Raw genomic sequence first — 17032 nt, 5'->3', positions numbered from 1 at the left:
CTTGAGTGTCTCCTGTACATTTTGGTTGACCATGTCTAGTAACATCTCTATGAAATTCTCATTAATTACTTGAAGGATTTCTTCTTTCAGTGTGTTCTTGTGGGTTTCGTTGGATTCCTTGGTATAGTTTATCTTTGTTTTGTTGGAGTCTGGGTCTGGGTATCTGTTTTCTTCATTTCATTCTAAATCCTGCAGTACTTTATTTTTTGTGGGGAAATAGTTTCCTTCCCTTTTTTTTCTTTCCATATTTTCACTAGGTAACGTTTCTATCCCTGAACTATGTGTAATTTAATATTAGCTGGATAGTAATATTATACTAATAAAACCAAGAGAGAAAGATAAAATAGAGAGAGAGATGGAAAGATAAAAGGACTAGAGTAGAGAGTAAAAGAGAAAAAAAATGGTAGAGATGGTGGATGATCAAACAATAAACCAGGCAGCAAATTCCTTAAAGAAGGGAAAAAAATAAAAATTAAAAATTAAAAAAATCACCAGTTCTGGAGCAGTAGAATTGCAGTCTTAGTTGTTCTGATGTTTGTTCTTTAGCATCCAGACCTGTCTGTGTGTGTCTCTTAGGTAGGTTTGGAGCCTTCCTGTGGCAGGTGGACACTGGGTGGGGTCCCTTGGGCCTCTGGGTGGAGGCCTTCAGCTGAGGTGAAGTAGCAGGCCTTTGGAGCATGGGCAGACCCTAATTTTTTTCTATTCTTTGTCAGTAACTTATAGATAAAAAATCAAGTTTTAAAAATGGCATTAGGGCTGGAGGCATGGCTTAAGTGGTAGAGCACCTGCCCAGCAAGTGCAAGGCCCTGAGTTCAAATCCCAGTACCACCACCAAAAAAAAAGGCATTAATGGGCTGGGCATGGTGGCACTTGTCTATAATCCCAATGATATGGACAGCGGAGATGGGAGGATAAGCCCAGGCAAAAAAGTTAGTGAAACCTTATCTGAAAAACAAGCTGGAATGGTGGTGAATACCTGTAATCTTAGCTATGTGGGAGACAGAGGCAGGAGGATCACAGTCCAAGATGAGACCCTACCTGAAAAGTAAGAACTAAAGCAAAAAGGACTGGGACCATAGCTCAAGTGATAAAGCTGCTTGTCTAGCATGTGTAAGGCCCTGAATCCAAATCCCAATACTGCTCAGAAAAAAAAAAAAAAAAAAACCTCAGTGGGCTATTCAACTGAAAAGTAAAGAAAAAAACCCAAAAACTCTGTTTTACCCAATCACTCACTAGTGCAATAATAAGCCTGAGGGAGAAAAAAAAGATTTAAGATCATTAAACGGAACAGTGTGCACACTATCCCACTACACTTTGTTAAGGTCAATTCTTTTCCTAACTTACTTAAAATGTTGAGTTTTTGATCTGCCCAATTAAAAAAGACATTCAGATCATGTTAATCTTTTTCTCGCCTATTCACCAGGAAAAAAATTACAATACGTTCTGTCGCAATTCCATCGCCATCAATTCAGCAGACTTACTGGACTGCTTCTGGGGCAGAAAGGATCATGCTCCTGACCCCTCCTTTTTGCCAGCTGATGTAAATACTCTGCCATTCTTTCTTTTCGCTTTCTTTTCATCCAGACTCTAATTTCTCTTTTCTCCTTCTCAGTTCTTTGTGGATGCCTGCCAGAAGAACGCTGAATGCTGAGAAATTTAATAAGAGACGCATCATTGGTCTTTTAATTTGTTATGCAGATAAGAAGTATCCTGACTGAGTACTATTCATTTGGAAAGATTCTGCCCATCCTGAAAAGTAGTATCCACCATCCAGGTATGGAACCTTGGATCTCCTGCTTCTACCTCCTGATTGCTGAGATTACAAGCACATGTCACCATATAAGTAAGTCAAGTGCACAAATTTCAGGAAAGCATGAATAGGGAAGTCAGTGTTAATTTTATCCATGAAGGGCTGCAAGGAAAAGCATTTCAACCTAATGTTGCATGGAAAAGCTACTGTAAATATATCATAAGGATTGATATTTAGGATAAAGTACCATGAACTAAATCATTAATTACTTCTAATAAGAAGTAGCACTAACTGTATGTTATACAGTGATAAAACCTGGGAAAACTCAAAGGATACGGATTCGTTGTGTAGATAATCCAGTATTTATACTGCCAGGGAAGGAAGAATGAACACATGTCACTAAAAGGTCTTATGAACAAAACATCTATTCTGAGCTCAAATTTGTTTCAAAAAAATTACATTAAAATAAGGACAATTCTGGACAGTCTTCAACCTGAAACATTTTAAGTAAAGAAGTGAATTTTTCAGAGGCTGGGATGTAGGTCAGTGGAAGAGCATGTGTTTAACATGCACAAGACCGTCTATACTCAGAACAAACAAGACAAAACAAAACAAACAAACAACCTCCAATGATTACCTAGAAATACTCCTTGCTTGATGTTCGGTTAAGCCAAGCTCTTCACTGGAAACTCCACCTTCAGTTATAAGGTCATCAATAATGTCAGCAATATCAGTCAATCCAGTCATCTGGAGTGGATCTACTGAAACACTTTAATTGCAAATGGAATTTGAGAAAGATAAATCAGTATCTACCACTCTTCCTTCTATTTCTATAATTTTGGTATCTCTTAGTGGAAAAGCCTAATTAACAACAATTGATTACCTCTACTACTTTGTGGGGGCTCTAAAAAAACAAATTTGGGCCCAGGTGAAAAATTCTATGGTATTGACTACTGAAATTTAATTTATATTTAGTAAAAGAAAATGTAGCCATTTCTATTATATTTTAATTACCTATGTTAAAACAGAAAGAAAAATAACATGACACTTCTGTTTCTTAAAACACCCCATTCTCAATGAAAAATTATTATATTCCTTTAAGCTACAAAAGATGTGTAATGTAAAAATTCATATTCATAGGAAAAACAAAATTTCCAGAATATGTAACTACACCCAAATTTAAGTGAAATCATGAACTCTTAAAATACTTACCTCTCCAGTAATTCATCACTGTTATTCACACCTTAGAAAAGAAGTATTATTATTACTAAAAATTTCAGGTCAGTTATTTGTAACTTCAATTATTAATCACATTTAGAAATTATGTAACCAGAATGAAATAATTTTGAAACCTCTAAATTAGTTTAAAGATATATCTATATAGAACATTTAAAGCTACATTAATGTCTACACTTTAAGATTATGACTTTTCTGTCATGAGTATTTTGTAGAATACATTTTAGGAAATACAATTCTTCTTTGCTTAGTACACAGTTTAGGATACTGGAGTGCAGTTTACATAAAAATTAAACAAAAATGGCAAAATTCTGGTGATCAGAAACTAATACATGTTGAAAAATGTATAACCTAAATTCAAGAAGCAGGTTATTCAGAAGAACAAGACCCAAGGAATAATTTTTGAGCTTTTTCTAATATTAACTATATACTTTTAAACAAAACAATCTGTTCAGTATTCTATGTATCTAACTCTGAAAGACCACCAATTAAAGGAAAAGTGTTCTGACATCTCTTATCAAAAAAACAATCATTGTTAAGATTTTATTAGACTAAGATAAACCAAACCCTCCCCTAAGACTTGAGTTCAAACTCCAGACCCACCAAAAAAAAAAAAGATTAATCTCTAAGACTTATTCATCCACACATTTCTAATATGAAATAATTTGCTTTATTGAGCACATATTGTTAATTTACTAATCCTAAGTCAAAAATTTTATCTTTGTTCTTAACATCTGTGCATGTGTGAGTTTGTAATAACAATTAATTAAATTTAACTATTTTGCATAAATCTAAGATGATAGCAATAGTAACAATCTACCCCATAGCTCTTTGCTCAGGAGAAAAACATACTAGTTAGAAGAGAGGGTCCATTAAAGTGATACTTTCTGTCAATGTTTGAATGACCCCTGCCAGCCTAACCATGAGGAAAACTAAGGATTCCCTCCAGTACTGACTGGGCTGCATAAGGGAAGTAAGTGAGACCAGTCAAAGGTGGTTAAAGGTCCAAGTGTTAGTCACCAGAGGTAAGCACCAAGATGCCCTTTCTTCTGCCACGACCATGAGCTCATGGCCAGTGTCTACAACCCTGGGCAAGTTTAGTACTTCTCAATCGCCACTACTAAAGGAAGTCTTTTTGCAGAACTCCAAAGCACTTTGGTAACAAGTGCAACTGAACAACTTCATGTTTAACGACAAACTGTCTTCCATTATAGGATTTATTGCCTTTGATTACTGATAAATATCTTTCTCAATTCAATTATTATTCAGAGGTGCCTCTGAATATCTTATGGATATTACCAAAAATTAAATCCATCTTCAGTGAGTAAGTTATTTGCCATCGAGAATACTCAGAAGAGTGCCAGGCATTGTGACACATACTTATGATCATAGCTATGTGGGAGGCAGAGATGGGAGGATCATGGTTTGAATCCGTCCTGGGCAAAGTTAATGAGATTATACTTTAAAAAAAAAAAAAAAGCTACATTGGTGGTAATGCCAGCTACACAGAAAGTGAAGGAGAAGGAGGAAGATTGCAGTCTGAGGCTGGCCCAAAGAGAAAGTGAGATCTAACTGAAAAAAAAAAAACTGAAGCAAACAGGGCTGGGAAAGTGACTTGAGTAGGAGAGCACTTGCTTTACTACTGAGTTCAAACCCCAGTAGCACCAAGATAAATAAACACTCAGAAAATGTACTAAGAAATGGAAGTTAATTGCAAAAGAGGAAGTTAATTTAAGCTATTTTATGTTATAATAGCAAGGTAGTTAGAACATATATTTCCAACATGAAAACTTTGGAATTGAAATTATTCACTTTGTTAAAAAGTAATAATGTCATTTCTTTCCAGGTTTATAATCATACAGTGAATATGAGAGAGAAAAACACGCTAATCTATTCATCTTTACATGGGTTATATGTAGAGTAGTTCATATGACAAAATGTGTTCATTAGGATGAAAGAGTAACACTTAAGTTAAATGCCGCCTCCAAATGAAATGTAAGAAAAAGTGGCACTCAAAGTTTTCACTCAATATCTTTGATTATAACAGTATCTTCCTCATGGGTCAGGCTCAAATAAGGATCCACGCATAGAAAACATCAATGGCTGGCATACAGGAGAGGCTCAATAAATGACACCAGTGCTTTGTTATTCAAAATGACCACACTCATCAGTATCAATTTCTCATCTTTTTAAAAAATCAGGTATTATAGTAATTCCATTTGCCATATATTTAACATTAAAACATTACACAGAGGGAGGGGGGATAAAGGAGAATGATGGAGAAGTGAACTATGAAATATTTAAGAACTTTTGTAACTGTCACAATATACCAACAGTACAATGATATGATAATTAAAAAATTAATTAATTAAAAAAGTTACACAGAGATATGATACAAGGTTGAAATATATCTTATAAATTTCTCATGTGAATGGCACAAGTATTAATTTTCATTCCCAGAAAAAAATATTATAAATGACTTGACAAATCCCAAAAGATATAGCTTGGTAACATAATGCAAAATAAGAATGTGTGTAAATGAAAAAAGCAGAGAATAATACCAGAAATAATATTCCAGTCACTGGAGAGGCTAAGGGCTGAATCAGCGGAAGCAATCACACGTGTTTGCTGACTAGAATGATTTTCTGTTATGGAAAATTCAGTTTCTGAAGTCTCCTCTTTAGCATTTTGATCTTCCTCATCCATAGGAGTCAGGAAATGCACTAATTCAGAGTACATATTACAATTAAAAGAAAATAGTAGGGAAAAAAAATCACAGGGAAACATAAAGTAACAACTGCTGACACTGCCCCATAGCAACACAGATATACAAGAAGTTTGCAACATATTATTCTGATAGCTTTCTACAGTATAGTGAACTAATTTAATATGAAATTTAAAATTAAAACTCTTCCATAGTAAAAAAAAAAAACAAATTTAAGATAGGAAACAGAAATCCTAACAAAACAATAGAATAGGCACAGATGAAAAAGTGATCAGCATGCACGAAGCCCTGGGTTCAATCTGCAGGACCAAAAAACCACAATGGAATGAAAGTAATACAAAATTCCCAATGTTAAACCATCAAATTGAAGAATCATTTCCACTTTAGTAGAAGATAAAAAAGAAATACAGTCAAGTACCAGTGGCTCACATCAGTAATCCTAGCTCCCCGGGAGGCTGAGATCAGGAGGACATGGTTCGATACCCATCTCCAAAATATCCAGAGCAAAATGGACTGGAGATATGGCTCAAGCAGTAGAGTGCCTGTTTTGCAAGCATGAAGTCCTGAGTTCAAACCCCAGTCTCACCAAAAACAAAAAAACAAAAAAGAAAGAAATACAAACCTATAAACACTATATCAACAAAACAAAAGAAAAAAATTTCTTTTGACACAGGGTCTTGCAACGTATCAGGTTGGCCTTGACCTCACTATGTAGTCCAGGTTGACCTACAATTCATGATTCTCCTGCCTCAGCCTCTCAAGTGTGGGGCTTACAGGTATATACCACTATGCCCAGTGTAAAGAGAGATTTGTAAAGTCATCAGAGATAAAAGAACAACAGTTAGACTGATAGCATATATGTAGTGTAAACTCAGCAATTAGTACTGTTAGTAGATACTGGAATAATATTTCTTAAATGCTGAGGGAGATCCCAAAATTGGAGTCTGAGAATTATGTCTTCAGATATAACCACTCAAAAGGCAGAGTAAAATTAAAGCTATTTTCAGAGACTGGGAGAATTTAGCACTCACAGATGCTAGATGAAAGAACTAACAAAGAACAAAAGAGGAAATGGAATCTTTAAAGAAAGAGAAGTAAGAAACAACTGTGGGCAAAACAGAGAAGAAAAAATGCAAAGTGCATCTCAGGCAGGGAGTGTTGTTCATGAAACTCCTGCCATGGTTTTATACATTTGATGCTTACATAGTTACATTATTTGAATTAAATTTTTAAAGAAGTAATTGTGAGAAAATAAACTGATGGAGAATTCCAAGACGGGAGCTAGAGGGAGGAAGCAGAAAGTGTGCCTCCTAAAGTGAAATCTTGGAGAGATGCTGGAGAAATACCTTAAAGGAAAAACCACCGAGAAGAGGCAAAACTTTGACTCCTCCACACCTCCAGCCCATACGTAGCATTCCCACTCCACGTTAAACGGAGAAACAAGGAGGGCTCCAGCACTGACGCCAGACGCCAGTGCCCAAACAGCTTGGGAAGATGCGGACCACAAGGTGAGCTAAGTGGTACACAGTACTTCCACAGACAATCTTGGGCCAGATCAGCATAGCCTCCTGGACAGACCGAGCCACACCCAGGGAAAAAAGAGAAACTGAATAATAAGCAATAACAAAAAAGACATGTAGCAAGAGGGTGGGGTGCCTGAGCATCAAAGAGGGGGGAGTGCCCTGAGCACCAAAGAGGAGGGGAGGGGAAATCCCTCACAAGCCAGCTGGAGAAGGCAGGAGCAGTGGCACACACCCAGCAACCAGAAGCGGAAAAGCTTGTAAAAGTGGCGGTGGGAGGAAAACTCCACAGGAGAGGGGGGAAGACCCACTTCCCATGTGAGCTGTAAATAAACACGCAGGCCTGAGAGAGTGGGTGCAGTGTCACCTCCCCCAGTGTGCTTGAAAAGGGGAAAGCTTGTGGCAGTGGCATCGTGCCCAGGAGAACTCTGAGTAAACAAAGCCTGTGGGGCCAGGTGAGTGTTAAGCTCACTCCTGAGATCTGCATAAATAATGCCTCCACACTATTCACAATAGCCAAGTTATGGAAACAGCCAAGATGCCCCACCACTGACGAATGGATTAAGAAAATGTGGTATCTATACACAATGGAATTTTATGCAGCCATGAAGAAGAATGAAATGTTATCATTTGCTGGTAAATGGATGGAACTGGAAAACATCATTCTGAGTGAGGTTAGCCTGGCCCAAAGACCAAAAATCGTATGTTCTCCCTCATATGTGGACATTAGATCAAGGGCAAACACAACAAGGGGATTGGACTTTGAGCACATGATAAAAGCGAGAGCACACAAGGAAGGGGTGAGGATAGGTAAGACACCTAAAAAATTAGCTAGCATTTGTTGCCCTTCACGCAGAGAAACTAAAGCAGATACCTTAAAAGCAACTGAGGCCAATAGGAAAAGGGGACCAGGAACTAGAGAAAAGGTTAGATCAAAAAGAATTAACCTAGAAGGTAACACACACACACAGGAAATTAATGTGAGTCAACTCCCTGTATAGCTATCCTTATCTCAACCAGGAAAAACCCTTGTTCCTTCCTATTATGGCTTATACTCTCTACAACAAAATTAGAAATAAGGGCAAAATAGTTTCTGCTGGGTATTGAGGGGGTGGGGGGGAGAGGGAGGGGGCAGAGTGGGTGGTAAGGGAGGGGGTGGGGATAGGGGGGAGAAATGACCCAAGTCTTGTATGCACATATGAATAATAAAAAAATAAAATAAAAAAATAACACCTCCAGCCAACATCAGGCTGACAGCAGTGGGCAGGCGAGCCACAGCCTCAGATAGCCATTCACAGAACTGTCTCCAGACTCCTTTTTTTTTTTTCTCTCTCTTCCTTTGATGAGACAATAACTGAACTACACCTGCATGATGAAAAACTTACTGAAACTGTATTGCATTTGAACTTGGGACACTTTGTGGGATTTTTCTGTTTTGTGCTGTTTTGTTTTCTTTTGCTTTTTTTAGTTTTTTTCCCATTTGATGAGACAACGATAGAAGTACTTCTGAGACACCATCTCCAGGATTGGAGGCTGAGGGAAGAACACCAAAATTATTAAGACTGAAATTTTATTGCATTTGAACTCAGAGATTTTTTTTTTAATTAATTTATTTATTTATTTTTTATTTTTATTTTCAATCCTCTCTCTGTCTCTCTAATGCCTGTTCAGCTTACTGTTGATTAGTACACTATCTCTCCCTGTTTATATCTTTGAAACTTTTTTGTTATTTGTTTCTTTTGGTTTTTTTCTACTTGTTTGTTTTTTTCTTTTTCTTTAACTTGTTTGCTTTCCATCTCCTCTCACCCTTTTATTCTAAATATCACCAGTACCATTATTACAAGCTAGAAAATACTTAATTGCACACAGTACAGGGACAATAACAACACCAAGGGCAATGACTGGAAGACAGAAAAAACAGGGAAACCGGTTTCCCCACAGCAAAAAATTAGTACAGGAATCAGAGGGAAATGAAGAAAACAGATACTCAGATCCAGACTACAACTAAATGAAGATAAACTATGCCAAAGAACCCAATGAAGCCCACAAGAACAATCTAAAAGAAGAAATACTATAGGTAATCAATGAGAATTTTATAAAGATGATACTGGATATGGTCAACCAAAATGTACAGGAGACACTCAAGAAATTCCAAGACAAAAAAAAGAGAATTTGAGAAAGCACAAGAAGAAATAAAAGAAACCATAGAAGCACTATATAAACACCAAAGTGCAACAAAGAACACAATTAATAAAGAGGTAAATGAACTCAAGACAAAAATAGACACCATTCGCTGGTAAATGGATGGAATTGGAGAACATCATTCTGAGTGAGGTTAGCCTGGCCCAAAAGACCAAAAAATCATATGTTCTCACTCATATGCAGACATTAGACCAAGGGCAAACACAACAAGGGGATTGGACTTTGATCACATGATAAAAGCGAGAGCACACAAGGGATATATGAGGATAGGTAAGAAACCTAAAAAACTAGATAGCATTTGTTGCCCTCAACGCAGAGAAACTAAAGCAGACACTTTAAAGCAACTGAGGCCAATAGGAGAAGGGGACCAGGAACTAGAGAAAAGGTTAGATCAAAAAGAATTAACCTAGAAGGTAACACATATACACAGGAAATCAATGTGAGTCAACTCCCTGTATAGCTGTCCTTATCTCAACTAGCAAAAATCCTTGATCCTTCCTATTATTGCTTATACTCTCTCCACAACAAAATTAGAGATAAGGGCAAAATAGTTTCTGCTGCCTATCGAGGGGGTGGGGAGGAGAGGTAGGGTGCGGGAGGGGGGTAAGGGAGAGGATGAGGGAGAGGGGAGAAATGACCCAAACATTTTATGCACATATGAATGAAAAAAAAAAAAAAGTAGACAACAAACTGACAAAAACATGTGATAAATCCTAAGCAAGAACCAACTTAGTAAAAGATAAAGGAGACAACAGGTGGGTTAAAGATACAATAGATCTAAGATATTAAAAACAATTATCAGGCTGGGTGTGGTGGTCCATGTGTGTAATCCAGAACTCGAGGAGCTGGGGCAGGAGGGGAAAAAAAAAACCATGGCAAACAGGAGGCACAAGAGGTTTAAAAGAAATAAGCACAATACATGGACACTGCCAGATTTCACAGTTGGTGATTAAAGAAACAGACCACCTAGTTATTTTAAAGGAATGAAATCTAGTTATATGTTGGATAGAACCACAATAATCATGTTTGAAAGTATAGGGAGATCTAATTCACAGGAAATTCAATCATGAAAGGAGCATATTAAATGGGCCACAGAGACTCAAGTTAGTAAAACCCAGACTGACAAAAACTCAGAATAAACATCCTAGTTTCTTCAACAAAAAGCAGACATAGAAGAGAAACCTAGAAATGAAACTTATAGCTTATATGTTTCCCATGAATAGGGATTCCAACTAAAACAAAGAAATAATTTTTAAAAGTGAGACAACTGGCAACACTACAATACTGATTAGATATGTGAAAATATTAAGATTTTTTAAAGGTGTGACAATATTTTAGTCTTAAGTTTAAAAAAGGGATCTCATCTTTTAGAGAGACATATGAGATGTTTATGGATAAAATAATGTGCTATCTGGATTTTGTTTCAATGTAATACAGGAAGAAGTGGGATAGATAAAAAGGACTAGCCATGAATTGATAATTATTAAAGGTGACTGTTGGGTATATGAAGGTTAATCAGATTACTGTTGAAATATTTTTAAAAATAAAAAATATAGAAAGGATATACAAGGCAAAAGAACACAGGTATAGTAAAATTAGTATTAAACAAAACTAAGTCAAAATGCATTACTGAAGATAAAAAAGGTCATTACTTAATGATAAAAGGGGTAAAAGGGACAAAATTCAACTAAAAAAGTAAGATCCTGAATTAAATTTAACTTGGAGCCTAAAATACATAAAACAAAATTTGCCATATTTAACAGGAGAAACAATCCCATAAATCATCGTGGAAGATTTTTAATGCACCCTTCTGAGAAAGAGTATCAATAAACTAAAGAATGAAAGAGGTTAGGCACAGTGGCTCATGCCTATAATCCTAGCTATTCAGTGAGCAGAGATAGGGAGGATTGTGGTTCGCAACAACAGGGGAGACAGAGTTCCTAAATCCCAATCTCAACTAATAAAAGCTGGGTGCGGTGTCCTATGCCTGTCATCCCAGCTATGCAAGAAGCATAAACAGAATGACCATGATCCAGGATGGCATAGGCATAAAGCGAGACACTATCTCAAAAATAACCAAAGAGAGAGGGCGGGAGAGAGAGATGAAGGAAGGGAGAGAGGGAAGGAGGAAGAGTAAATACAATTTACAAGCCAGACTAAATGGATATATAACAAACACGCCCTACACACAACCATCAGAAAATGGTGATTGTTTAAATAAGTGTAGAATATTTACAAAAACTGACCATAAACACTAGGCCACAATAGAAAAAAAAACCTTTTTTGGCAGTAATTGGGTTTGAACTCAGGACTTCGTGCTTGCCAAGCAGGCACTCTAATGCTTGAGCCATTCTGCCAGCCCTTTGCTCTCTGGTTATTTTGCTTTTTTGCCCGGTCACAATCTTCCTATTTTAATCTTCTTGCCATAGCTGGGATGACAGGCACATGCCACCACACCCAGCTTGTTTCCATTGAGATGGGGTCCCACAAACATTTTTGCCAGAGCTGGCCTGGAACCACAGTCCTCCCAGTCTCAGCTGCCTGATACCTTGGAATGACAACCATGCACTACTATGTCCACTGGTCAAGATGGGGGTCTTGAAAACATTTTTTTTAACCTGGCCTAGTCTCAAACTGTGAGCCTCCCAATCTTAGCCTTCTAAAGTAGATAGGATTACAGGTGAGTCACCAGTGCCTTGCTCACAAAGAAAATTTTAACAGGTATCTAAGAAATGATACCATAATATACATCATCTAAGCCCAATGCAAAGAAAATGAAAATCAAGTCAGGTGCCAGACAGCCTCAAGAAAATCCCCTATGAAACCAAACATAATCCTAATCTAAAAACTGGAGGAAGGGCTGATGACTTCAGTTCACATATGAAAAGTATTTCTAATAAGTCTAATCAGAATTGTCACTACAGATCCTCCCCAGTATAATGAATATATCCTAATAAAAATTTCTCATAAAAAGAGGGAAAGGGAAAAAAAAGTATTTCTAGTTCTAGCACTCCAAAACCAAAGCTCATTCTTTCAGGTTAATTAAAGCCAAACTCAATCCTAACCCCTGCCATCCCCCACAAACCTTCTTCAGAAATACTGATATTTTTTGAAGTTAATGGGTTTTCAATTTCAGGGCCAGATGACAATTCAATGTGATCCACCTGTCCAACCTATAGAAAAAGCACACACAGAGCAGAAAACTATTATAAACTTTATGTTTTGGTAATTTAAAAATATTATAAGCAATTTTACGTAAGTTTTAAAATATTTGCACTAATTCAACAAAAGAATGAGATGGGATTAAATTTGATAGAGCTAAGTGGTAGGGATCAAGAAGAGGAAGTTATTATCTATTTGTAGCTTAGCTGATTTAACCTTTTATGAGGCATAGGATCATATAATTTTGAAATAGGGGAAGAACCTTAACTACCACCTAAACAAAATCTTCCATTTTACAGGTGAGAGAACAGAGATTCAGTGACTTTCCTAGGGACAGAACATGGGTTTCAACCATGTTGACTAGGAGTCCTCAAGGCTCCTAGTCAGTGCTTGTCCACAGTGTCCCTCTACCTCTTCCAGACCTACAAACTGTTTTCTTAAGTAGGCAACTTAAAGTGTATTTATGTGTACATTATAATAGGGTGAGAGCATTTTAAACAAAATATCAAGCTCATCACTTCTATCAGTGCTATTTCCTTCAAAGCAGTCATCTTTGAAGACTTAAATACTTAAGGACTTTGAGCAAATGTTTTTAACTCTTCCTTTGCAATTGTCTCCAAGGTTGTGCTACAATTATTAATCACTGTTCGAGTGGCAAATTTTTAATACGTAAATGTAATTTTATCATTGCAGGAGTCCAAAAATAGGAGTGCAGAAGCAACCATTAAACATACATTCATGGAGTACATGCTATGCACAGCAAGACAAAGTCCCCACCTGCCAGTCTTCTAAGACTTCTCTCAGGGGTTTGGAAACTCTCCAAATACCACGCCACCTCTGCCTCCCTCAGAGATTCAGGCGAGCCAAAGTGTGTAATTTGAAAACATGTCCTAGGAGATTATGATGTGTACTCTTGTCCAGGAGTAACAGAGCCAGCCCTGTGGAAACTCCACTTGACACACCCCCTACATTGCCTTTCTCCTGTCTGTCACTATCTCAGGCCTTGCTGTGAATCCTCATCCTAGCCATACAACTCTCCCCTTTGCCCTCTTTTTTTCTCACTCCATGTGCTCTAGCTATCATGACTTCAGCTTCCTTTTCACAGAGGACTCCAAAATCTGCACCTTCAGCCTGGACCTAACTCCTCAGCTCTGGAATCTTTGGTCTACCTGCCTACCAGTCTCACAGCACTTCAAGTTTAACATGGCCCTCACAGAAAGAGCTGTGCCTCCTCCCCCAGCACTGCCACATGTGCACACATGCTTGCTCCTCCGCAGCCTCCTGCTCCCAGGCTGGAGTCTGGGTACCACAGGGAATCCCAGGGATCTTCTCACCCTTCCACAGCCTATCAACCTCTACATCTTGTTGTATCCTTCCCTTCACTGCTACCACTTAAGTTCACGTACATTATTATTTTTTGCCTGGGATATCCAGTGGATCCCAAACACCTGTCAGTGGATCTTCTAACCATCACTTATGATGCTTACTAATAATACAGATTACTTGGCTCCATCTCAGACCAACTTAAAATCAGAATCTCAGGGAAATAGGAATTTGCATTTCTAACAAGTTTTCTAGATGATTTTAATGAGCAGCCAGGTTTGAAATCACGGAGACCCAACTGTTCTTCCTGATCCCAATCATATCCTTTTTAGTCTGCTCTTCACACTATCATTAACCTATCTGATTTTATCATTTTACTGCTTAAAATTCTCCAAAGGCTCCCTATTGCCAACTTATAGGATAAAAATCCCATTTTCTTAGCATGGCCAACAATGCTTTCCTTCCTTATCTGCCCCATTCCTGCCTCTGCTGCCTAACAACTGCTACCTCCAAGTAATGCTGATACAGCTCCCCCACACTGTGCCATTCAGCATCTTCCTGCTCTTGCTTCCAGTGCCTGTCAGCCCTTCCTTATCTAACCTACATTTGCCAACTCATTGCCAGCTCAAGACTCACCTTACAGAGCCTTCTCTGATGTCACAGCTCTACTTATCCTGTCTGGTCACAACAGGCCAGGCTTACTTATGTAATCTCCTATTCCCAGGACACATGTATTTATTGGTGTGTGGATCTGCCTTCTTTCAGTAGGTTCTAAGCTGCTTGAGAGTAAATACTTAGCTTAGAACCTACCATTTGTAGATGCTCAACAAATGTTTATTGACTCATGGACTCTTGAGACAGCAAGCCAAGATCAAGACTACTTTCAGGTAGAAGTAATGTATCTGGCTTTAGATGGGTTTTTACTACTTGCTCGGAAGGCAATTTCAAAAGAGGGTTTTTGCAGTAAAGGTTCCAGGGAGTACTCTGTGCACAATTTTCATTTGGTAGGGAAGGGGAAAATAATTTGGCCATTTCCCATTATTTCAAAAGGCAACAGTTTAGCATGGTGCTGCATGCCTAAAATCCCATCATATAGGAAGTAGAGGCAGGAGGATCTTGAGTCTGAGGCCAGCCCAGGCAAAAAAAAAAAAACACAAAAATCCCTGAGGGTATGGCTCAAATGGTAGAGCACCTAATTATTGCTAACAAACAAAAAAGGCAAAATGACTTAGTTATAAATGTAAAACCAAACAAACAAAACCTCCAAGGAATAAAAATAAGACTACCTTTTCATAATGTAGATTAAGAATTTCAGAGCTGGGGAAGTCCTGTTCTATGTTTTCCGCAATGGTCTGTACTGCTAACAGCTGCTCGTCAATTTTCTGAAGCTTAGCAGTGAGATGCTGCATCCCGCAAGCTGCAGGGCTTGGTGTGGGGTGAGCTGCAGGAACATTCTGCAGCAGTATCTGCAGCAAAGGATCTTCCATAGAGTCTGACTTTGTGTTCTGCTCCTTGAACTGGAACCCTAGTTTTGGTGGATCTAAATGTTAATAAAAGTAAAATTAGTACTGATCATACTTAACAGGTAGACACTGATTAACTCATTTTAATCCACCCATAACATTACTTTCCAAATCAGTTTTAATATGCTCAGAAATTCCATTTCAGCTTCTAGATTTCTGAAATTTGTCTTTGTTGTGATATAAGGACCCATAACATTAGTATCACAAAACTCTACACACATAGCAGTCTGAATGTTACCTTAATCCCCTGCTACAAACTAGTATTTCATCAAAAAGCAGCTCTAATATATTTATGACTTTTTGAAACTCTACTTGAAAACCAACACCACCACACAGTAACAGCTAGGTACATTTGCTATTGCCAATTCCACATGGGAACTCAGGCAAACATTAAATTCCCAAGACCAATTCACCACCTCTCCTCCAACTTGCTGCCTCTTCCCTGTTCCTCAGCTCAATGAACAGCACATCCCAAGCCAGAGGCCTGAGAGTCACTCAAGGTTCCTCTCTTTCCTTCAGATTCAAAGTGATGCCAAGTATTGCTGATTCTCCTTCCTACCCACCTTTTATTCCTACCACCACGGCCTAAGTGGAACTTTCACAATAGATGGACCTCCAACAGAACACCATTTCTCTTTGATATAGTTCATTTTCAGTGCCCTAGAAGATCTATTAAAACACAAATTTGATATTGTTCCTAATCTTCCCAAAACCTTTCTATGTCTCCAGTGCCTTCACCTTAAAAGTATAAATGCCTCAATATCACAATGACACAGTCTTTCCTTTGCCAACCTCTAGAGTTTTATCACTATTTCTTTAAATGAACACTCCATTTGACTAATTTTCTCAAATTCAGGAAGCTTCTGTGTTACCACACAATGAATTCTCCCAGTCTAAATGCCCTTTCTCTCTTTAATCCTATTTTGCTTTAACATCTCACTTAGGTAGGTCTCCCCTAAATGGCCCCAATTCTGTCCTGGGGTAGATTAGGTACTATATTATTCAAGACTCTCACCATACCACCCTCATGACACTTACCAAGCTGTATCACAACCATCCCTTTATCCATCTTCCTTCTCCCATAGGTATTGCCCATATACTAACAGTCTGGTATTCTCCTTTTTAGTCCCAACATCTAGTTCCTAACTTGGTTTTCATAGAATGAAGAGTAGGTCAAATGATTGTGATGCCTGCCTTAGCTAACTCATAGAGGTTCTGTGATGATCAGTTATGTGACAAGGTGCTCTGAAAAGTATAAATTACTAAACAAGTATGAGCAGCACTTGGTATGCATTTTCAGTCCCAATCTAAGGTGAAGCTTCCCATGGAGAAGATGGTGGTAATGGCAATGCTGGCCATGGCAGTGATGTAATCTTGCCCTCTGTTTTAGCTTGATTCTCAGTTTCTCAGCAACCTGAAGTGTCTCCCTCAATCACTCTCAGAAAAGATCTTCTGCACATGGACTTCAAGTAAAAAATACAGCAAAAGAAATGGACATGTTTGGGCTGGGATGTAGCTTGGTGGTACAGCGCTTGCCTAGCATGCGTGAGGCCCTGGGTTCAATCCCAGCACCAAAAAAGAAAAGACAAAA

At 38.0% G+C, this 17032-nt stretch overlaps 1 protein-coding gene across 22 annotated transcripts in view; it reads right to left on the bottom strand.

Moving 5' to 3' along the window:
* Positions 1-17032, bottom strand: part of Cplane1 (ciliogenesis and planar polarity effector complex subunit 1) — a 118580-nt gene that overhangs the window by 26276 nt on the left and 75272 nt on the right. For 19 of the 22 annotated variants that reach the window (XM_074077599.1, XM_074077597.1, XM_074077586.1 and 16 more), the window contains 6 exons: positions 15205-15458; positions 12519-12606; positions 5548-5709; positions 2963-2993; positions 2388-2519; positions 1482-1647 (listed from right to left, as the gene is read on the bottom strand). In XM_074077599.1, the coding sequence (XP_073933700.1) occupies positions 1482-1647; positions 2388-2519; positions 2963-2993; positions 5548-5709; positions 12519-12606; positions 15205-15458 (833 nt within the window). The other 3 variants (XM_074077602.1, XM_074077603.1, XM_074077604.1) reach the window with 3 other exon arrangements.

This window comes from Castor canadensis, chromosome 6 (assembly GCF_047511655.1).
Source record: "Castor canadensis chromosome 6, mCasCan1.hap1v2, whole genome shotgun sequence".
NCBI lineage: Eukaryota > Metazoa > Chordata > Mammalia > Rodentia > Castoridae > Castor > Castor canadensis.
This window is presented reverse-complemented; position numbering and strand designations above follow the sequence as displayed.